This window comes from Eumetopias jubatus, unplaced genomic scaffold (assembly GCF_037043125.1).
Source record: "Eumetopias jubatus isolate StellerSeaLion01/CBP00866 unplaced genomic scaffold, mEumJub1_p1.0 scaffold_1, whole genome shotgun sequence".
NCBI classification, from domain to species: Eukaryota; Metazoa; Chordata; class Mammalia; order Carnivora; family Otariidae; genus Eumetopias; species Eumetopias jubatus.
In genome coordinates, this window is record NW_028274807.1 from 65,360,536 (window position 1) to 65,384,254 (window position 23,719).

The window sequence follows — 23,719 nt, forward strand, 5'->3', positions numbered from 1 at the left end:
TTCTCCCCTCCCCCTTTCATTGCCTTTTCCTTCGGCCTATCCCCAAATTTCTTCCGCGCCTCGCGACCACGGAACTTGGCCCTATGGAGCCTAGGATTGGAGCCGAGGCTACTCCCGCCCTTTGACGTCCCGGAGCTCTCCGCCCCTTTCTCCGGCGCCGCGCGGCCCGAAGTGGAGGGGGCGGGGCGAACGAGGGGGCGTTTCAGGGGGCGGGGCTTGCATCCCACGGCGGGAGGGCGGAGCCTTCCTTCGAGCCTGCCTGCCTGGTTAGGACCTCGGAGAGCGCCGGGTGCCACGACCAGAGGGACGGGAGAAGCGGCGGCAGTCGGGCGGGAGTGACGCCTGCGAGCCAGCCTCCCTCCGCACCTTCAGCTTCTCGGGCTGGCTGGCAGCTAGTGGTGGCCGAGGAAGGTGCCTAGGTCGGGAGTCAGATAGTCATCCCTCTGGGACGCCGCCGCCGCCGTCTAGCCGCGGCTCCCTCACACCTGTGTGTGTGTTCATGAGCGTGAGCGCCCGCGTGCCAATTTCTGTGTGAGGGTTGCGTGTGCTCCGGCTGGGCGCGCTAATGTCTGTGTGAGGGTGTTTGTGTGTGCTAGGTGCCTAGGCGCTCGGCCCGGGGAGGCACCGCGGGAGCGGCGGCTCCGCGCGCCCAGCAAGCTGAGGCGGGACTCGGGCTGCAGCTGTCGCCGCCACTTCCTCACGTCCCCCAAGAGCCGCCGCGGTGCTGCGGGGAGAGCGGACGGGCGGGCGAGTGCGGCGGCGGCTGCGGGCAGAGCGGGGTTGGGGGTGAGGTGGTGGGTGGAGGGTGGGAGAAGAGGGAGGAGGGCTGGAGACGCTGGGAGGGAAGGGGGGGCGGAGGGAGAAGCGGAGGCAGCCGGCGCCGCCGCTCGCCCCTCCCGTCGGCTGTTGCTGTTGGGTCACCCGCAGATGTTTTGGGGTCTGGCTGTTGGGGGTGGGGAATGGAAAAAGGCCTACCCCTCATTACCTACTGAAAAAAAAAAAGGGAGCGTTGAAGATGATGGGGGGAGAGCCCAGATGGTGGTAGTAGAGTTAATACCGGCTCTCCCACCGCACAACCCCAACATCGTTTTTCTGAAAATATTCTGAGCTGAACCTTTAGAAGGAAAGCCCGCCCTTAAGAGAGAGAGTCTTGGTCTGTTGGACTCCGGCCTGATTGTATAATAATAATAATGATGATATAATGCTAATGACGATGATGACACTGCCTTTTATTTTTACCCCAGTGCTGATAAAGCGTAGCTACAGCTGGGGATAAAGCCCTTGAAAATTTGATGTATGAGGAGGAAATACTGTTGCTTTTAGAGTTATATTTTATTATTTCTTTTTAAAGGATGTTCTTTTTTTGGACTAAAATTTGACAAAATGAAGTATGACTTTCTCTCTCTTTTTTTTGTCATTTATAGCCGATGCTCGTAAAATGAGGACTGGTTACTACCTTGACTAGTAAAGAGCTAAACACTTTTACCCAGGTATAAGCTCATGTGTTAAGTCACCCTTTCCTTTGAATTTCTCAACAGTTTTTTTAAAATGAAGAAGTTTAATTTCCGAAAAGTTTTGGATGGCTTAACTGCCTCCTCCCCTGGCAGTGGTAGCAGCAGTGGCAGTAACAGTGGTGGTGGGGCTGCAAGTGGTTCCATACATCCAGGAGGGACTGCAGGGGTTCTCAAAGAGGAGATTCAGGAAACCCTGACTTCAGAGTATTTCCAGATTTGCAAGGTAAGTTCTGAATTGGCTTAAAGCCTATTATTTCTTTATTTTACTGTTGTGAGGAAAGAAGAATTAACAACAGCAACACCCACACTAGGGACTGGAAATTGTTGAGATGCCAGCATTAGACAGTCCTGGGCAGAGAACTCTATAGATAGATGTTTGAATTAATAAAGATATTCTAGGCATTGATTTCAACATCAATTTAAGAAGCTATGGTAGTTTAAAATGGAAATAAGCAAACATAGAAGGTAGGATTTGCAAGACAATGTTAAGGTCCAAATTGTGGACAAAATTTTTAATGTAATATTTATGTATAAGTAGGAAACTGAAGGAAAAAATCATTCTGGTTAATTCCTTGTTGACATTCAGTGAAACTATTATTTTATGTCACTGTGCAGTATAAAATGATTAAACCTATTAAGATGTTGCTACAAGTAAATAGATAATAGCTAAAGGAATACATCCATTTTAAAAGATCTAATGGTATTGTTTTACATTCATTGTTTAAAATTCTGTAGAAAAACACCCCCAGATTCTTAATAAAAAATGCCATGGATTTAATTCTCATAAGAACTTAAAAAATAGCCTGTTTTCTGGTTTAGTGAGGAAACATTTCAGGTAATTATGCTTTAATGTTCAACTTCTAATGAATAAGCAAAAGAAAGAGTTTCTGATGGGGAGAGGTGAGAATTTACAAAACAAATGTTTTGTTAATATATAGATATTGTTATATTTTTCTGACATAGTTTATAATTTTTATTGTTTCTTTTTTGGGGGGGTAGCCTAGGAATGTGTTTTTGACCTACCATGTACAATTTAAAAAGCTACCAAGTCATTCATATGATACAGATTGAATACAGTTTTAAAATATTTGAATACATAAGAACAAATCATAAATTTCTGAAATCACAGAAATTATTAAATTTTTTGGTACTTCAAAAGAATTGTTTTGAAATTATTAAAATTATTTTTGTAGTAAATAACTTCTATATAATGAGATAAGTTTCAATTATTGTCTTAGTCTCCATTCCCAGTAAGGTCATTATAAAACATTAAATCTGTTTACGCAAAAGTGAGTTTATTTAGAATTAGGTCAGATTAAAAGATATAATTCTACCCCTGTGAGGTTTGTATGCACAAAATTTTGTATACAAAGTTGTATATAATTTCATTCTCAATCTGAAATAATAGATATTTTGTCAGATTAGGGGCTTAATATTGGTCATGAGACAAATATGTAAAAGAATCTTAGGGGTCAAATTTGAACTGCTAGTCAGGGGAATAATGCCCTGATTATCTAATCTTTGACGTATTACTGTTTCCATTCCAAGATTCTGAAAAAATTTCCAAATTCTCAGTTGATAAATGTGAGGCAGGAGAGTTTTTGTCAAGATAAAATTGATATAAAAAAGACCTCTGAAACAGAGTGGCATTGGACTGTTGAGGTTTTGAACCTGGTAGAGAAGGTTTTAATTTAAAAATTTCAGGGGAAATGGGTGAATGCAAGAGAGGAAAATGGGATATATAGTTATCTTCCCATTTATTCAGACAGGAAATAGACATGAAAAGTGCCAGAAGTTAAATATGTATTAATTCAAAAACATATGGCATGGTAGGAAGAACACTGGCCTAGGAATCAGATTGTATTTTATTTAAAGTTCTGTCACTTGCCAGCCACGTATCTCGGGCAAGCCTTTTATCTGCCTTGAACCTTGATTTTCCCATCTGTAGTATGGTAATAAGTATTTCTGCTCTTCTGACTTAAAGTTGTTGGGAAGATCAAACAAGACAATTAGGTGAAGGCGATGTATAAATTGGAAAAGGCAATAAATTGTTTATTTTTATATTCTTAAAGTTTTAAAAATCACCTTGCTCTTGGTGGAATGACTACAAGCAGTGGGCTATAATAATATAGGTAACAAGATTATACTTTCAAAGAAATTAGAAGGATAGATAGCTATATAAGTGGAACACTAATAGTATTGAACTGTTACTAAATGCGGAAAGTATTATGGCATCTTTGGATAGCAATATAGTTAATTTTAAAAAGTAATTTTATGATTGTACTTTAGGTTACCTGGACTATAATAAAATATATAAAAATGGATTAAGGATGTTTCAAAATTAGAACTGTTACTAAAATGGGGACTTCATTTGGACTCACTGATTAAATGTGCAAAGAACATTCTATTCTGAGTACTAAGCAGTTGGCACCTTTTGGGTACTTGTACCTTTTCCACATGGCCAAAATTAAAGTACAAATCTGTAATCTTCTCTTTTGAAAACCATCCTCCTCTTTATTTTCTGATCGGCCATCAAATCCTATCTATTCCATTTCCTTAGTATTTCTGAAATTTATTCCCTTTTTGCCATCTCTAGTACCTGTTCATTCTATCGTATTTTCTTTTTTTTTTAAAGATTTTATTTATTTATTTATTTGAGAGAGAGAATGAGAGAGACAGAGCACATGAGAGGAGGGAGGGTCAGAGGGAGAAGCAGACTCCCTGCTGAGCAGGGAGCCCGATGCGGGACTCGATCCTGGAACTCCAGGATCATGACCTGAGCCGAAGGCAGTCACTTAACCACCTGAGCCACCCAGGCACCCTCGTATTTTCTTGATTAGTCACTTGAATCACTTCCTACCTTATCTTCTTACCTCTTGTTTTACCCTATTTCAGTTGATTTTGTTATGTTATAATAATGGTTATTTCTGAACTATAATGTTCATTATGTCATTTCCCTGCTAAAAATTCTATGTTGGTTTCCCTAGAGCACTGATGCTCTATAAACAAAAGTCTAATGTGAAACCCTGTAAATAACATCTATTAAAACAAATGTACTTTATTGGCATACATTTAAAAAATAAATTATAATAAGTTATACAGCTATTACAAAAAACTTGTTTTTTTTTTTTATTTGGTTTTTGTTGTATAATATTATCCCTGGCAGGTAGTAGGACTTTTTCTGGCCTTAAAAAAGTAAAAGTATAAAGCTACAACCTTTATAATCGGTGACAAATGTATAAGAAGTTCAAAAACACAGAAATGGTAGAAGAAACTTTGGTTCAAGGTTAGCAAAAAAGTTAATACATTGGTTTACTGCAATCTCAGTTCAGTATGTATACATTTGAATGCCCATTTGTTCAGATATTTGTGAAATACAAGAAGTGCCTTTTCTGAACTTGAATTCTATGAAACGCAATTTGAAACTACTGCTCTATACAATAAATGTCAAACTGCTTAACTTGATCTATATATAGTTCCCTTTAGATGGGATTCCTGTTTACCTTTCCATCCTCATTTCTGTGATTTCCTAAGCATATTGCATTACCTGAAAGCACTGTATTTTCATATCTCAATGCCTTTCCTCAATATATTGCTTCTAATCACAATATCCTTTCCAGCTTTAGTAAAATTGGAGAATTCCCAGTTACTTTTTTTTTTTTTTTAAGATTTATTTAGTTATTTGAGAGAGAGATAGGGCAAAGGGGGCAGGGACTGGGGAGGGAGAGGGAGAGGGAGAGAAACCTCAAGCAGATTCCCTGCTGAATGGAGCCCAAGGAGGGACTCGATCCCAGGACCCTGAGACCATGAGCTGAGCTGAAATCAAGAGTTGGATGCTTAACTGACTATGCTACCCAGGTGCCTCCTCCCCAGTTACTTTTTATCTCATAGTAAAATACTACTTCCATGAAACCAACTCTGCCCACTGCCTTCCTCTTTTCCTGCCCAAAGCAGAGTTAGTTTTTTCCCCTTCTTCTGTTTTCCTATAGCACCTGGCATGTTCCTATAGAGTTAAGTTAGCACCTTATTGTGATTAGAAAATTTATTTTTCTGTCACTATTGTTATATTGTCATCAATGAAACAATATATACATGGTTGGTTAATTAATTGAAATGAAATTAAAGCAGAAAGTTATTAATAAATATATAGGTCTTAAACATTTTATTTTAAATAAAAATATGTAAATATACATCAACTTACAAATCACTTGTTAAATGAACAAGATTTTTTTTTTTGAGCATTGGTTCTGTAACTGGAGTTCTGTGTGTACTTTTCTTCCACAAACCATCCCAAATTCGTTATGGTTTTAATTTATTTAAAGTAGAATAAGAACTTATATGCTTTTGAAGCAGGTGACACTTAGTTTATACATATGATGAATATATAGTTGACCCTTGAACAAGGTGGGGTTAGGGGTACAAACCCCCACATGATCAAATATCTCTATATATTCGACTCTCCAAAAGCTTAACTTCCTGAAAACTTTGACTCCTCCAAAACTTAACTATAAATAATCTACTGTTGACTGGAAGTCTTACTGATAACATAAACAGCGGATTAACACATAGTTCATATTTTATGTATATTATATACTGTATTCTTACAATAAAGTAAGCTAGAGAAAAGAACATGTTATTAAGAAAATTATAAGAAGAAATACATTTATAGTACTATACTATATTTATTGAAAAAAATTCCAAGCATCAGTGGACTCATTGCAGTTCATATCCATGTTCAAGTTTCAACTATATATATATATATATATATATATATATATAAAGTATAGATATATACACACATATATATAAAACGTATAGATGTAGGTATATATTTATACTTATCTATACACAAGATATATGCATGTTGTGTGTATATATACATATATAAAATCTAGATAAATAGATATATATTCATCCCTATAGTTAACTGACCTACACCCAATTAGGCCAGAGTAGGAGAGTATAAGTATTCTAGTTAGAGTTTACTAGTATCAAGTATTCAGGGAATCATTAATATCAATCTATGTTTTACAAAGAGAATGGGAAGTTTTTGTTAATCTAGCGAGGTGGTTAATTTAAAGGTAGAGATCTTCATCTGTAAGATCTCCCATTTGACCTTCATAACAGTCCTGTAAAGAAGGCAAAGAAAGTGTAAATATTTTTATTTTACTAATAAGACATCTGAGGCCAGAGAATTTAAGTGGTATCCTTAGGTCTCCAAGTTGGTAGGAGGCATAGCTAAGTTTAATGCTCTGTTCTTCCATTATTAAATCCAGTATTTTTTCTGTTTTATATTTCTTACTTATTAAAAAAAAAAAAGCTTGAGGATTCTCTCTCTCCCTTTGCCCCTTCCCCTGCTCACGCTCTCTCTCTCTCTCTCTCTGTAAAATAAATAAATAAATCTCAAAAAAAAAAAAAAGAAAGAAAAGGAAAGAAAGAAACATAGATGTGAACTGTGGAGAATTAGGCTTTCCAGGACCCCAGAAAGCTGAACGAGGTCAAATGCCTAGGTATCCCAGACTATTATCTCTTCTTTAGGTTTTCCATTGTCTCCACATTCTTCTAATTTCACATCATTTTATTTAGGAGGTTTTGTAACTGAGTTTGGCATAAGACCATGATCACAGTTGTACATATCTGCAATTTTCATTCATTTAAACATTCTGTGAGATGTGTGGACTTGTCTCATTCTATACTGTGACTGGTAGAACAAAAGGTAGTACAGTTGACACTGCAGGATAACTTATTATGGATAAAGCATCTGACAGTGATTTCATGCTTCTGTCACCAAAATGGACAGTTGAGGGTGGGCATCTTTTAAGAATAGAAATGGAGGCAAACCAGAAGACTTAAGCGACCTTGTTAGGGTTGAAATGTTAACAAATTTAAGTACCAAATGAATTAAAATTAATTTTTTTTAAAGAATCAGAAACAAAAAACAGATTATTCAGTTACTCTAGGCTCTCTCTTTGTTTATCCTAAGAGGAAAAGAGTGCAGGGACTGTCTCATGTAAAGGATTATAGACTTGTAGGAAGTATGTTTATAAATTTTTAAAGTTACTGTAGAGAACAGACACATTTTCTTACAAAAAGTTCTTTAGTGCTAGTATATTGTCAATGAATTGGATTATGGGTTTCATTTAGCATGGCAGTTCTTATCTTAAAAGCAAATAGTGCCCATATTCAATGTTGAAAAACAGAGCTTTTCCTCTAAGATCAGGAACAAGAGAAAGATGTCTGTGCTTATACCACTTTTATTCAACATGGTACTAGAAATTCTAGCTGCCACAGTCAGATGAGAAAAAAGAAAAGGCATCCAAATCGGTAAGGAAGAAGTAAAACTGTCACTATTTGCAGATGATGTCATACTATATATAGAATACTTGAAAGACTCCAAAAAACTACTGGAATTGATAAGTGAATTCAGTAAAGTTGCAGGGTACAAAATTAGTATACAGAAATCTATTGTGTATCTATACACCAATAATGGAGTAGCAGAAAGAGAAATTAAGAAAACAATCCAATTTACAATTACACAAAAAGAATAAAATACCTAGGAATAAACTTAAGTAAGGAAGTGAAAGACCTGTACTCCAAAAACTATAAAACACTGATGAAAGAAATTGAAGATGACACAAGTAAGTAGAAAGATATTCCAGGCTCATGGATTGGAAGAACCAATATTGTTAAAATGTCCATACCACCCAGAACAATCTACAGATCATTAGATTAGCAATCCCAATCAAAACACCAATGGCATTTTCCACAGAACTAGAACAAATAATACTAAAACTTACATGGAATCACAAAAGACTCTGAATAGCAAAACCTACTTGAGAAAGAAAAAACTGAAAGGTATCAAAATTCCAATTTCAAGATATGCTACAAAACTCCAGTAATCAAAACAGTATGATACTGACACAAAAATAGACACATGAATCAATGAAACAGAATAGAAAACTCAGAAATAAACCCATACTTACATGGTCAATTAATCTGTGACAGAGTAGGCAAGAACATACAATAAAGAAAGACAGTCTCTTCAAGAAATGGTGCTGGGAAAACTGGGCAGCTACATGCAAAAGAATGAGACTGGACCACTTTCCTATACTACACACAAAGGCAAAGGAAACAAAAGCAGACTAGACTATAAGAACTACACCAAAATAAAAAGCTTTTGCACAGTGGAGGAAACCATCAGCAAAATCACAAGGCAACCTACTGAATGGGAGCAGATATTTACAAATCATATAATCTGATAAGGGTTAATTCCTAAAACATAAAAAGAATTTATACAACTCAACACCAAAAAAACAAATAAATTGATTAAAAAATGGGCAGAGGGCCCAAATGACATTTTTCCAAAACAGACATATAGATGGCCAACAGACACATGAAAAGATATTCAGTATCTCTAGTCAGCCCGGAAATGCAAATCAAAACCACAATGAGATACCACCTTACACTTGTCAAAATGGCTAGAATATAAAAGATAAGAAATAACAAGTGTTTGGTGAGGATGTGGAGAAAAAGGAACCCTTTTGTGCTGAGTTGGTGGGAATGTAAATTGGTGTAGCCACTGTGGGAAATAGTGTGGAGGTTCCTCAAAAAATTAAAAACAGAAATGCCATACATATAGTGATTTCACTACTGGATATTTATGTGAAGAAAACAAAACACTAATTCAAAAAGATTTATGCACCACTGTGTTTATTGCAGCATTATTTATAATAACGAAATAGCCCAAGCGGCCATCAATAGATGAATGAATAAAGATGTGGTATATATATATAATGGAATATTACTCAGCCATAAAAAATAATGAGATTTTGCCATTTGCAACAACATGGGTGGACCTAGAGGGTATTTATGCTAAGTGAAGTAAGTCAGACAGAGAAGGACAAATACTATATGATTTTTCTCATGTATGGAGTTTAAGAAACAAACTAGGAAAAAGACAAAAGGAAAATGGACTCTAAAATACTCAGAACAAACTGGTAGTTGCCAGAGGGGAGGCTGTGGAGGGATGGGTAAAATAGAGGGGCTTAAGAATACATTTACTGCAATGAGCACTGAGTAATGTATGGAACTATTGAATCATATTGTACACCTGAAACTAATATAACACTATGTTAATTATACTTCAACTAAAAAATATATATATATGAAAAATAGTGTTATCATACTTTGTGTATGTCTCAATATAGAAATAACTTAAAAACTTAACATAATTTCCAAGTTTGTTTACCTGTAGGATTATTATTTGTGATTAAACCAGATTCGTATTTTCTTGAATTTTAGTGCATTTCGGTAGACCTCCTTCTGCCTTCAGTTGAAGATGTGCCTGCAAAATATCATAGGGTTAAGTTACATAGTTTACTTTTAATGATAGAATGATTGTATTGCTTTCCCATCTCATTTTTCTATATACTATTTACATATTAGTTTAATAGCAATAACTTTGTATTCATTGAAGTTTTCAAGTAGAAGCCCTGTTTTAAGCTTTAAATTGAGTTTTAGTCATATTAGACAAAACTGAGTTTTTTGTTCCTACTTAATTGTCAAAATAATGATCTTTATAAAAGATTTTGGTTATAGCTGCAGTGCTGTTTTTTAATTAAAAAAATTTAAAGCATCTTTTTAATATTTGAAAAGCTAATCCCTTAATGTTTATTTATAATACACTAGGGAATCATTCCTTTCTAAATAATGGTAACATTTATTGATAAGGACTATTAGAAAATCAGTGATTAAATTTTAGAAAGCCAAAAATAGAAAGCAGATTTAAAGGATTTAGAGAAAGTAGATATAAAGAATAGAGTATAAGACCTCCAGAAAGTGCATAATAGGCCCATGGTAATACCTGTGTAGAGGCTTGGTTAAATGGAACATTCATAATCATTGAAGGAATACAAGGAGATATTTTAACAAGTTTATTGTTCAAAAGATATTTACAGTATTAAAAATGATTAGGACATAAACCATTCTCAGCCAACTGACTATAGTAAGAGTGAAATGATACTTTTTGGTTGATTTATCAACAAAATCACTTAAATATTTTCTGGACTTATGTAAGATATTAGAAAGGAGAGTATGATTTTAGTTTCATTGCAGGCCTAAAATTACCAGTTGTTATTGATGGTACATGGAATTATTTTGAATATAATGATACATAATATGAATTTAAAAATGAATATATTTATTTTTTAACTAGGTAAGTGTCTTATAATTGGATTATATATATCTAGTAAACATCTCTTGGATTGAAAATAGCATAAAAACATCTTTGTGTCTTCATAGTAGGATATGTACATTTCATTATAAATAAAATTGACCATTTTGTAATAATGGTTTTAGATGTGTATTTGATGCCTGGATTCAAAAGGTAAGGATTGGTAGCTAGAGAAAACCTAGTTTTTAAAATTTTTTCTGCTTTGCTAATCATCTGCAAATTTCAGTGACATTAAAAACTAGTACTTTACCTAAATATACATAATAAAGTTAGTTAGACTGTCAAGAAAATTAATTGGATTGCTTGATGTTCAGTTTAAGTTATTCATTATAAATTGACTAAACACCTTTCTACAAATCTGCAAACCAAAATGTTGAAATATCATTATAGTACAATCACTTGGGAAGTTAGAGTGAATCTGAGGGAAATGCTTATAGTTTGTAAACATCTGAGTAGATGAGAAATGTAAACCTAACAAAGGAGAAATAGAAGTAAGCAGAATGATAAGAGGAAAACTCAAAAGTAGAGTTAGATACTCTGATGCTTTCTTTAGGAAGAATATTAAGAAAGAAATTCAAGAATGTCTGAGCATCACAGAGAGGTCAAGGATAGTGAAAACGAAGCAAACAAATTAAAAACAAACAAATCAGAACTGAGAGAGCCCCATTTAGACCAGGAGGAAATTGATTAGGGTAAAAATATTTTCACTAAGATGATGGATAAAATTAAGGTCACACTATAATAGAGAACAGAATTGATAGAATTAGTACTTTTAAGAATAGATGTATTGGGGTGCCTAGGTGGCTCAGTCAGTTAAGCGTCTGCCTGGTTAAACATCTGCCTTTGGCTCAGGTCATGATCTCAGGGTCCTGGGATGGAGCCCCTTGTCCGGCTCCCTGATCAGCAAGAAGTCTGCTTCTCCCTCTCCCTCTGCACCCTCCCCCTGCTCAAGCCCTCTCTCTCTCTCTCTTTCAAATAAATAAATTAAATCTTAAAAAAAAAAGAGTAGATGTATAAAGGGATGCCTGGCTAGCTCAGCTAGTAGAGCTTGGGACTCTTGATCTTGGGGTTGTAAGTTCGAACCCCAGGTTGGGTGTAGAGATTACTTAAAATCTGGGGTGAAAAAAGGTACATAAAAAAACAGAGTAGATGTGTAAGGAGAGAGTGTTAGGAAAGTAGCAGTGATAGTAGATTTTAATATCATTTTGGTATATTGTAGTGGGGAAAATGCAGTTGAGCCATAGAAAAGAAGTTGAGGCCACCAGAAAGGGAAAGGTAGAGTGGGGAAAGAGGAAGGATTTTCCCTGTAAAGTGGTAAGCGTATTTGATTTGGAAATTTTTTCTTTGCTTGATGAGTAAATATTTTCTTTATTTGATTTATATTTCATTTGAATTCTTAGCACACTGTGCTTTAATTTCCTCTCAGGTAAATAAAAACATGTAATTCTACTAGAAGATTGTATTAGTTTCCTATTTATGCTACAACAAATTACCAAAAACTTAGTGACTTAACACAATATAGTTCTGGAGGTCAGAAGTCTGAAATGGGTGTCATTGGGCTAAAATCAAAGTGTTGGTAGGGTTCTAGGAGAGTGTTTTCTCCTTTTCTGTCTTTTAGAGGCTGCTTACAATTCCTTCTATCTTCTTCCCAGCATTGGCCAGTTGAATTTTTCTCACATTGCATCACCGTGACTAACTTTCCTGCTTCTCTCTTCCATATTTAAAGATTTATGATCACACTGGGCCCACTAGGATAATCCAGGTTAATTTCCCCATTTCAAGTTCTACTGATTAGTAATCTTCATTTCATCTGCAATCTTGATTCCCTTTTGCCATAAAACCTAACATATTCACAGATTCTTTAGGGGGCCATTATTCTGCCTTTCACAAACATGTTCATTACCTTCACCTGTCTGTTGTTGTTTTGTTTTATTTTTAGTTACTTTCTGGAAAATGAACAGAGAGTATACTCTAATAAACTCCTAGTTTCAATAATTACCACCTTCCAAATCTTGATATCCCATTTTATCGTTTTAATGTAAGTCTCAGACATTATACCATTTCATCTGTAAAAACTTCTGAGATCAGATAAGAACGTCCCCCCTTCTCCTTTTCAAAAATATAAACTTTCCTCCTTTTCCTCTTAAAAAATCTCTAATACCATTATCATCTCTAAAAACATTAACGGAATTTCTTTTTATACTCTAATATGTAGGCAATGTTTAAATTTCCTCAATTATTCCATAGTATCTTTTTGTAATTGCTTTGTTTCGATTGGGAACCAAACAAGGTTCACACTGCATTTTCATCTGGCTTGAAGTTACCTTTAATTCAATTTGTGTAAAGTCACAGAGTTTTGTTTTGAAGATCAGGTATCCTGTGCTTTTGTGTGTGTTGTTGAAAACAAAATGCTTTGCCTGTTTCTTTCTGAACTGTTAGATTATATGTGAGGAAGTGGGTGGGTTTTTCAGCATACTACAGGATGAAAAACAGACTTTAGACTTTTAAAATTTGTTTTCTAGAGATGGTCACATCTTTTAAGAAATTGGAAAAGAATATTTTTAAGTCAGCCTAAGCTACTCCTACTTCGTGATGCTACTGTGGGGGTAGATTTCCCTTAGGTCATTGGAAAAGAGGAAAATATGAGACACATAAAAGACATAGAATATGTGAAAATTAGACTGGAGTTGATTCTTTAGGTTGCATTCAATGGTTTTAATATTTATTTATGAAATAAGTTATTGGAGGGGTTAGGATGGATCCAGTTTCACATATCTCTTCTTTTAAGTGAATATTTAAAAAAACAGTTGAAAAAATAAAACATTTATTTGACAAGGACTCACTCTATAGTACTTAGGATTATATAGCAAGAAGCTGAGGGAACCTGGGTGGCTCAGTTGGTTAAGAATCCCACTCTTGGTTTTGGCTCAGGTCACAATCTCCACGTTCTGAGAATAAGGCCCGCGTGGGGTTTGGCACTCAGTGGTGACTGTGCTTGAGACTCTTTCTCTCCCTTTCCCTCTGCCCTTCCCTTTGCTCGAGCTCTTTCTCTCTCTAAAATAAATAAATAAAAAATAAAAAAATCTTTAAAAAAAGAAGCTGAAAGTGGATTAGTCAACTCTGTTTTCTTTCAGAGTTCTTCTAAGTTATAGGATATCAAGACTCAGGTTAATAGGCTAACTGTACTTGAAGAACTGGATTGGAGGGCATTAAGGAGAGGATCAGAATATTTAGGAACATACTTTGATTTATTGAGAGTTCCATTTATAAATAATCTGTACATTATTTTTATTGATTACTTGTATAATTCAGAAGGTTCCTTACTCTGTTTCTCTTTCATCCTTAGGTAGTTATTATTGGATCTTTCTTTGCTTTTTCCAGTTCTATGCTAAACAAAATTTCTTTACTATTTGAGGTAATATCCAATACTCTTGTGTTTTGACAATTACTCAGCATAGGTATTAAATGAATTCATTTACTTACTATGTATATGTATATTACTTACTATGTACTTATTTATCGAAGGCCTATTTTGTATATAAGCTAAGCATTACTAAGCATTTTGTAATGGGACCATTATTTTTTTTTAATTTGTGAGACCAGCACACACTAAATTAACCATTTATATTTTTATGCAATTAATGATTTGCAACAATTGTACTTAGTTCAGTTTTTTGTAACTTTTGTGAAACTTCCTTTTATTCTTTTTTAAATGGTTTAGGTTCTTTGCTCCCTTACCACTTCCCTCCTTTTTACCTTGTATTTCTATTTTTTAAATCATTTTATAGTGTATTTGCTATCTTTCTCTTTGTCCTTCATTTATCTTAATTTCTATTTATATTCTCTTGGCTAAAAGGTCTTTAATTCTAAAATGAAAGAATCTGGAAGATATTTATTTATTTTTTAAGCGAGAGAGAGAGAGAGCACGAGTGGGTGGGGGGAAGAGAGAGAGGGAGAAACAATAATAATACTATTAATATACCAGAATAGCTCGTTAAGTCCCCATTTCTCTTTTATTACCAATTTCTCCTTGAAAGTTTTGAAAAGTATTTAATCTTTATCTGTTCAGTGTAATCTTCAAAGAATAATCTTCAAATCATGCTTTTTTATTACCTGATAACTAATCTAATTTCTGCCTTCATACAAAGCAGGATTATACATTTACCATAAAAATAATTTATTTTAACATTTTCATACTGTCCATATATTTCATTCTGAGGAGAGCTATAGGATTAAAAAGCTTGGAGCAAAACATAAATATTTTACAATGCTAGAGTGGCCTTACTTCCATTTTTCTAAACTTTCCTTTTTAGTCACTTATACTGGCAAATAGATTATTTGATAAAAGAAAATTATGTGAGGTAAAATAATATCATTTGCTAATATCTTTAGCAAATGTATATTTTGAGGAGAACATTGTATTTTATAGAAGGATGGTCAGGCTGTTGAATGTATCATACTCAGAAACTTAATTTACTGAGTCTGGTGGAGATTCAGGCAAGGAAGTGCATAGGGCATAATCACAAATGACAGGTTATCTAAAGATTGTATTTGTCTGGTGTATTGTGATCAATTATAGGCAGAGATTAAGATTCAAAATGAAAGCTACAGAACCTGGAAGAGTAGAGGCAAGAATGATGCAGGAGGAACTGTGATTCTGGATAAGAATCCAATTGCTCAGGTTGATCTTGAGGAACCAGGATTAAAGATCTTTGGGGCACCAATAGCAAAGCTAGTTTAATACCAAATCCATTAGCCAAGGTTTTCTTAATCCCCTTAAAGGATTACTTTTAAAGGAATGGTAGTAGTTTTCTGAAACCACCAAACTGCTTTCTTCTTGTAACTTCACACTACAAAAAAAATTTGAGGCTTTTTTTTTTTTTCTATCCCTTTTATTCTCCCTGCCCAGGTTAGTTCTAATGTGCTGCTGTTCTTTTTCTTCATGATTTACTTTTTTTCCCTAGGTTTTCATCTTTCTTTGTTCATTCTTTGTTTTTGCTGTCTCAGTTGTTTTTGCCAAATCATATTCTGCCTCTATTCCCAAATGGAGAATAATTTTTGATACCAAATTCTCTTGAAGCATTTAAAAATTTTTTCAATATTTTAAAAATTTCTTTTAAGATTTCTTCTTTGACCCAGGCACTATTTAGAAGTGTATTGTTTAATTTCCAAGTATTCTGGGGTTTTCCAGCTATCTTTCTCTTATTGATTTCTAGTTTAATTCCATTGTGGTTATATAGCATACTTTGTACGATTTCAGTCCTTCTAAATTTGTTAATAAGTGTCCAGAATGTGGTTTATCTTGGTGAATTTTCTTTTCTTTTTTTTTTGAGATTTTTTTTTTTTATTTATTTGAGAGAGAAGGAGAGACATTAAGAGAGTACAAGCGGGGAGGAGAGGGAGAAGCGGGCTCCCTGCAGAGCAAGAAGCCCGATGCGGGGCTCCATCCCAGGACCCTGGGATCATGATCTGAGCCGAAGGCAGACGATTAACCAACTGAGCCACCCAGGTGCCCCCTTGGTGAATTTTGTATATGAGCTTGAGAAGAATATTCTGCTGTTGGATGAAGTATTCTATAAATGTCAATTAGATCTACTTGATTAATCATATTATTCACTTCAGCTATGTCCTTACTGATTTTTGGCCTGCTAGATCTATTACTAAGAGGGGGTATAAAAGTCTCCCACTATAATAGTGTATTTGTATATTTATTATTGTGGTTCTGTTTTTGCCTTATGTATTTTGATGCTCTATTGTTAGATGCATACATATTAAGGGGTATTTTGTCTTTTTGGAGAATTAATTCCCTTATCACTATGTAAATCCCCTTTTTATCTCAGATAATTTTCCTTGTTCTGAAGTCTGCTTTGCCTGAAATTAATATAACTACTCCCACTTTCTTTTGATTAGTGTTAGCTGGCATTTTTCTCCATCCCTTTACTTTTAGTTGATCTGTGTCCTTACAGTTAAAGTGGCTTTCTTGTGGACAACAAATAGTTGCGGTCTTGTTTTTTTTTTTTTTATCCACTTTGAAATCTCTATCTTTTAATTGGTGTATTTATTTTTTAAGATGCCACTTATTTACTTGAGAGAGAGAATGCACAAGCAGAAGGAGCAGCAGAAGGAGAGGGAGAAGCAGGCTCCCCCACAAGGAGCCTGACATGGGGCTCGATCCCAGGTCCCTGACGCTTAACTGACTGAACTACCCAGGTGTCCCTCTTTTAATTGGTGTATTTAGTCTTTTGATGTTTAATATATGGTTATTTGTATAGTTGGATTAACATCTCCCATTTTCTACTTGTTGCACATATTCTTTGTTTCTTTCATTTTTTTTCTTATACTCTCTGCCTTTTCAGGTTTTGTTGATCATTTTATTATTTATTTATTTATTATTTATTAGTTTTTAATGATTTTATTTATTTATTTGTCAGAGAGAGAGAGAGAGCATGAGCAGGGGGAGGGGCAGAGGGAGAAGCAGGCTCCTCGCTGAGCAAAGAGCCTGATGCAGGACTTGATCCCAGGATGCTGGGATCATGACCTGAGCCGAAGACAGACACTTAACTGACTGAGCCACCCAGGCGTCCCTTGATCATTTTATATGATTGAATTTTCTCTCTTCTTAGCTTAGCAATTACACTTCATTTATACTTAGTGAGTTTGTGCCCTTGAACTGACTTTCACAATTACTTCTCAGTTTTTCGTTTTTTTCCCCCCTTAAGTCAGAGTTGATATTTCCCTTATACATCTTGAGGGCTGGGGGACTGGAGCTGAGTATTTCCCTTCCCCAGTTGATTAGGTTCTGATAAAATAGTTTTTCTTGAAGGCAGGACTTGTTAAAAACAACAGAAGTTCCAGGCATATTTCTTTTAATTTTATTTTATTATGTTATGTTAATCACCATACATTACATCATTAGTTTTTGATGTAGTGTTCCATGATTCATTGTTCACGTATAATACCCAGTGCTTATTTCTAAATGGCTACTTTTTCCTTCTTTCTGCCAGAGGCAGAAGGGAATTTTCTTGTCTTCACTGTGAGAACCTGGTAGGGCTTCTGGAGGTAAAACTTTCAAAAGTGTGGGACCCCACTAAAACTGGGTCTGTTGAAGTTTTTTAACTCTCAAACTTGTCCACAGGGAACCTCCATCAATTTGTCAATAATGGTTTAGATTTTCCTTCTCTGGTACTGGTTCATATGTAGAGGTTTCTGCTATTAGGCTTCTGTCCATATATCTGCCTGTCTTATCTCTCCAGTTTTGGGGGCAGTGGTTTGCTCTGTGACCTCAGTTCTCTGACAGATCTAAGAAAAATTATTTATTTTCAGTTTCTCCAGCTTTTTTCTTGTAGATGGGATTTACAACTTCTAATTTCCTTATATGCCAGACTAGAAACTAGAACTTCAGTATTTTTTTAAAACAACAAATAAACTTAAAATTTTGACGTCTATACTGAAATTAATTGAAATAATAAGAAAAGAGTTTTAACATCATAATAATAGTAATTGTTAATGATATACAACTTACTGGGTTATTTGTAGATTTTAAATCTGATTTTGAAACCCATTAGTAAGGGTATAAATTTAACTTTTTCAGTTATATTGAGGTTAACTGTGAGTTATTTTGAATTCAAGAAGTGTTTAGTGAGTATTTAAATGTACCTAGAATTCTTTTTCTTTTAAACTTCTATTTTTTTAAAATTTTACAAGTAATATGTATTCTTTGTGGCAAAACTAGGAAATACAGATAAGCAAAAAAAGAAAACTATTATTTTACCCAGATATTACCACCACTAATGTTTTGCAGTATTTATTTTCAGATGTTTTTCTATGTTTATGATTACGTGTAAAGTTTTTATATAAAAATGGGATCTATACATTCTTTGTAACTTTTTCTTACTTGAGGTGTTATGAACATTTTCTTGGTGTGGTTACTTAGTTTATTTTCATATGGTTGAGTGGTTGCCTAGAATTCTATTATATTTGTGTATTCTAGCTTATTTAAACAAATTCCCAATTATTTCTAATTTTTTACTTTCATGAAATACTATAATATCTTTGTGCATTTTTATTTGCGTAGAATTTTTTCTTATGATAAATTCCTGGGAGAACAGGGCACCTGGGTGGCTCAGTCGGTTAAGCGTCTGCCTTCGGCTCAGGTCATGATCCTGGAGTCCCGGGATCGAGTCCCACAACAGGCTCCTTGCTGAGCAGGGAGCCTGCTTCTCCCTCTGACCCTCCCCCCTCTCATGTACTCTCTCTCTCTCATTCTCGCTCTCTCAAATAAAAAAAAAAAATTCCTGGGAGAACAAGTACATAGCTAAATAGTAAGCATATATTTTTTTAAGATTTTTGATACATATAATCAAATTGTCCTACTGAAAAGATATACAAGTTTGTATTTTTATTAGAATTTTGCATTTATTTGTCAAGTATATACCTCAGTAAAGATGGGGAATGGGGAAGAAGCTTACTTGTTTCTTTTTACCTTTAAAAACCCTGGAAATTGCCATTATTTTAAAAACCTAACTATATAGTTGGCAAGAGATGGTAACTTGAGATTGTTTTAATTTGTATTTCATTGTTTAGTAGTGAATTTTGCTTATAAAAATACTTATTGCTCATTTATATTTCTTCTGTAGTGAATTAGATGTTGTCTTTGAGAATTTCATTTTCATTTGGCTTTTTCTGTTTATAAAACACTTTATATAGATAAAGGTATTAACACTTTATTGTGTTATGCATAAAAAGCTGTTATAGCACTTTATTATGTAAAAAGGCTTTAAGGCTTCCTTAATCTTATGTGAATATGGGCCAAAAACAGTTTGTAATATTTTATTGCTTTAGTTTTCATATGTTTTTTGTAGTAATGCATTTTAATCCATTTTGAATTTTACTGTCATATGGTATGGGATAATGATCTAATTTTGTTAAATGATGTGTCACTTTTTCCAGTACCAGTTGTAGAATGACCCTTTTAATCATATATTCAATTATTTTATTCAGTTGACCTGCTTTTGACACTTTATTTCATTCTACTAATCTGTATCTTCCTATATTAGTGCCACAATTAAAATTATGATTGTTTTATATTTCATAATTTTATAGCTCTCCCACTGTTGGTCTTTCCTTTTAAAAAAATGTTTTCCCATTTCCCATTCAGCTTGTTGAATATATCATGCCACTCCCTTCTGGCTTGCTGTGGAGACATCTGCAGCAAGCTCTATGGGTCTTCTCTTGTGAGTTAGGAACTTCTTTTGTCTTGCTGCTTTTAGGATTTTTCCTTTATCAATATGTCTTGCAATTTTGACTACAATATGTGTTGGTGTGGGCCTACTTTTGTTGATTTTGATTGGAGTTCTCTGTGCTTCCTGGATTTGGGTGTCTGTTTCCTTCTCCAGATTAGGGGTGTATTCCACTATTATTTCCTCAAATAAACCTTCTGCTCCCTTTTCTTTCTCTTCTTCAGGGACTGCTATAATAAAAATACTATTACATTTGATGGAGTCATTGAGTTCTCTAAGTCTACTTTTGTGATCCATAATTTTTTCTTTCTTTTGTTTAGTTCACTATTTTCCATAATTCTGTCTTCTAAATAGCTTATTTGTTTCTCTGCTTCTTCCATCCTTCTGGTCATTACATCCAGATGATTTTGAATCTCAGTTATTTTTTTTATTTTTATTTTTTTGTTATTACATTTTTCATTTCTGACTAGTTGGTTTTTATCTGTTTTATCTCTGTGGTAAGGGTCTCCCTGATGTCTTCCATGCTTTTCTCAAGCCCAGCAAGTATCCTTATGATTGTTGCTTTAAAATCCCCATCAGACATATTACTTATATTTGATTTGATTAGATCTTTGGCTATGACCATTTCCTGTTCTTTCTTTTGGGATGAATTCCTCCATTTTGGCATTTTGTCTGGGTTTCTGTCTTCTGTGTGTTAAAAAAAAGTGTGTTATGTTTCCTGTTCCTGAGAATAGTGGCTTTTTAAAGAAGAGGTTATATAGTATCTAGGGTGTGGTGCTTCAGGGGGCATCTCTGGTGTGTGCTACATGCACTCTGCTGCTGTGTTTGGCTGCTCTATCCCTCAGATCCATCATCCACAGAAGTCCTCCTTGCCTGTGGTGGGCAGTTTTTGGACCTTGGCCAGTGTGTGGCAAATTTTAACTTGCTCTGGTCTGCCTGTTAAATGAGACCTGATGCTACTTCCAGTAGAACTGAACCTTTCAGAACTCTATGGTCGGTGGACATGGTTCATGCAGAGGTTTCTGCTGGTCTTCTGGGGAAGCAGCCCACTGCACTGGTCCTTAGGCATACTTGCCGGAGAAAAGCAGTACCAACAGAGAGCAGGGGGTTGGGACTTGGTGTAAGCAGGTTAGGCAGCCAGTGTTGGTCCTGTGCTATATACTGATGTCGGTTTATGCTGAGGGGCAGGGAGGGAAATGGTACCAGCCAGCTCCTTTGTCTCATGGGAGAGGACTCAGTGCTTGCTTCTCTCAAGGTGGTACTCCCAGAAGAGCGACTAATTTCCCCTAGTGCATTCCAGGAGTTTTTCATATGGCTGTTTTCATGCTGCCTGTCTCCAGGTTGCTTGCCTGTCTTTAGCAGCACAGTACACTTTGGGATCTATCCCAGCCAAGCCTGCTGACTTTTAAAACTCCAAGCTTTAGTGACGGGCTGTGGCCGGGGCCTGTGTTGGTCTTCTGGAGGAGGGTTTCACCATACTGGGACTGATGCAGATTTGACTGAGAAGGGCAGTTGCACCAGAGTGCAGGGGCATGGGATTCAGAGCAGGAGGCTAAATAGCCAGTGTCCAAGTTAGCTGCCCTCTGCACCTATGCTGAGGGGCAGGGGAGGGAAGTGGTGCCTGCTGGCTCTTTTGTCCCCTGAGAAGCAATTCTGCAGATGTCACCTTTCACAGATACACTCCAAGATGAGTGAACAGTCCCCGTGCACCTTAGGCAATCCTCAGATCAATCCTCAGATCAAGAAGGCTTGCCTGCCTTCTCTCCAGTAGTAAGGCAGTACACTCAGGTCTCTATCCCAGCCAAGCCTGGGGACCTCTAAAACTCCAGTCTTTGAGCCCTGGTTGCAACAACTCATGAAAATCAGTCCATCTCATTTTCCCAGCAAATGGCTTTGGTAAAGTGTTCTCCTTATGAGTGTCCTTGAACGTTACACTCTCTCTTGCTTTGCTTTTTTCTGGGACCAGGGCTCCCTCCCCTCTGTAGCACCTGCGATCTGTTTTCCCCCAAATCATGTCTGTGCACTTCCTACCTTTCTCAGTGTGACCTTTTCTTTCCCACTAGCTGTGCAGTTTTTTCTGTCAGTCCTCAGGTCGATTTCTTGGGTATTCAGAATGACTTGATAGTTACCTAGCTGTGTTCAAGGGAGGAGGCAAACCTAGGGTCCTCCTACTATGCCGCTCTCTTAGCTCCCTCCCCCCAGAACATTATAATGTTAATTTGGGGAAACCTTGACATGCTTTGTTTTGTTTTAAAGATTTTATTTATTTGTGAGAGAAAGAGAGAGAGAGAGACTGAGCACAAGCAGGGGGAGCAGCGGGCAGAGGGAGAAGCAGGCTCCCTTCTGAGCAAGGAGCCTGATATGGGACTTGACCCCAGGACCCTGGGATCATGACCTGAGCTGAAGGCAGACACTTAACCAACTAAGCCACCCAGGTGTCCCTTGAGGTTTTAAATATTGGATCTTCTGAGTTTATGGTACACCTCTCTAGTTACTAATTTTTTTACATTGATCAATGTTTTGTAGTTTGGTTGGTTCGTTGGATATAGCTAAGTGACATATTTCTTGTTAGGCTTTATCCTAGAATTTTATTATTTTTATTTTTATATTTTTTGTTTAATCTCGAAGAAAGCTAGTATTTTGACATATTTATTTTATAACTGTTTCAATAAACTTACTAAATTCAGGTTAGGATAGAGAGACCCCCTAGGTTTGTTGGAGAAATATTTAAGAGATTGTATCAGTTTGTATTTCTCAAATAAACTCTATTTAATCCTGTTATATTTTAAAAAAAATACACTAGTAGAGGGGCACCTGGGTGGCTCAGTAGGTTGTCTGCCGTTGGCTCAGGTCATGATCCCAAGATCCTGGGATTAAGCCCAGTGTTGGGCTCCCTGCTCGGTGATGAGTCTGCTTCTCCCTCTCCTTCTGACCCTCCCCCCACTCATGTGCTCTCTCTCTCGCTGAAATAAATAAAATCTTAAAAAATAAAAATACTTTAGTAGAATTACTTTTGAAATATTTTACTTGGGACTTACCCTTTATATTTCTAAATAAAGTTGATGTGTAATGTTTGTGTGTATGTATATAATCTATATTAGGTTTTTGAATTTGAGTTTAATCTTTTTATTTTTTCTATCTGAAATAAAGTAACTTGTTCCTTGAAAGCTTGAAAAATACTCTTTTGGCTGCGATCAATATTTTGAGGGAGTTTTTTTTTTTGAGACAAAAATTTTATGGTAATTCATCAATTTGGATTATTGCCTTCCGTTTAATGAAAGTTTTCTAATTTATATTTTCAGTGTAAATCTCTAGTTTTATCCAATGTTTCACATTTATTAGTATAGAGTTATACATTCTTTTTATAATAAAAACTCCTTCGTAACTATGGCTGTATTTCCCAATTTAACATTATGTGATTATATATTTTCTCTTTTTCTTTTTGTTAACTTTCCAAGAAGTTTGTCTATTTTATTGGTCTTTTAAAAGAACTAGTTCATGGAGTGTTGATACTTAACCATTTAAATTTTTAATTTTTTAGCCTTTCACTAATGTGTTCTGTATAACATCTAGTCTTTGGAATTTGAGGTTTTTCTTTTTGTCTGTATGTGATAAACCATTATAAATGTTTCAATAACACTGGAAAGGAGCACTAGAAAGTATTTTCTGTTTTGGGCAGGCAAATTTCATAATATATTTGTAAATCTTTATATATATATAATGCCTCCATATCC

General features: G+C 35.6%; 1 protein-coding gene across 4 annotated transcripts in view; it reads left to right on the forward strand.

The window, feature by feature from the left end:
* Nucleotides 1–1,548: 1,548 nt before the first annotated feature.
* The window catches only part of STXBP5L (syntaxin binding protein 5L), a 402,589-nt gene continuing 380,418 nt past the window's right edge, over nt 1,549–23,719 (forward strand). For all 4 annotated transcript variants that reach the window (XM_088028262.1, XM_088028202.1, XM_028110658.2 and 1 more), the window contains exon 1: nt 1,549–1,737. In XM_088028262.1, coding sequence (XP_087884388.1) covers nt 1,549–1,737 — 189 coding nt within the window. The remainder of the gene's footprint in view (nt 1,738–23,719) is intronic.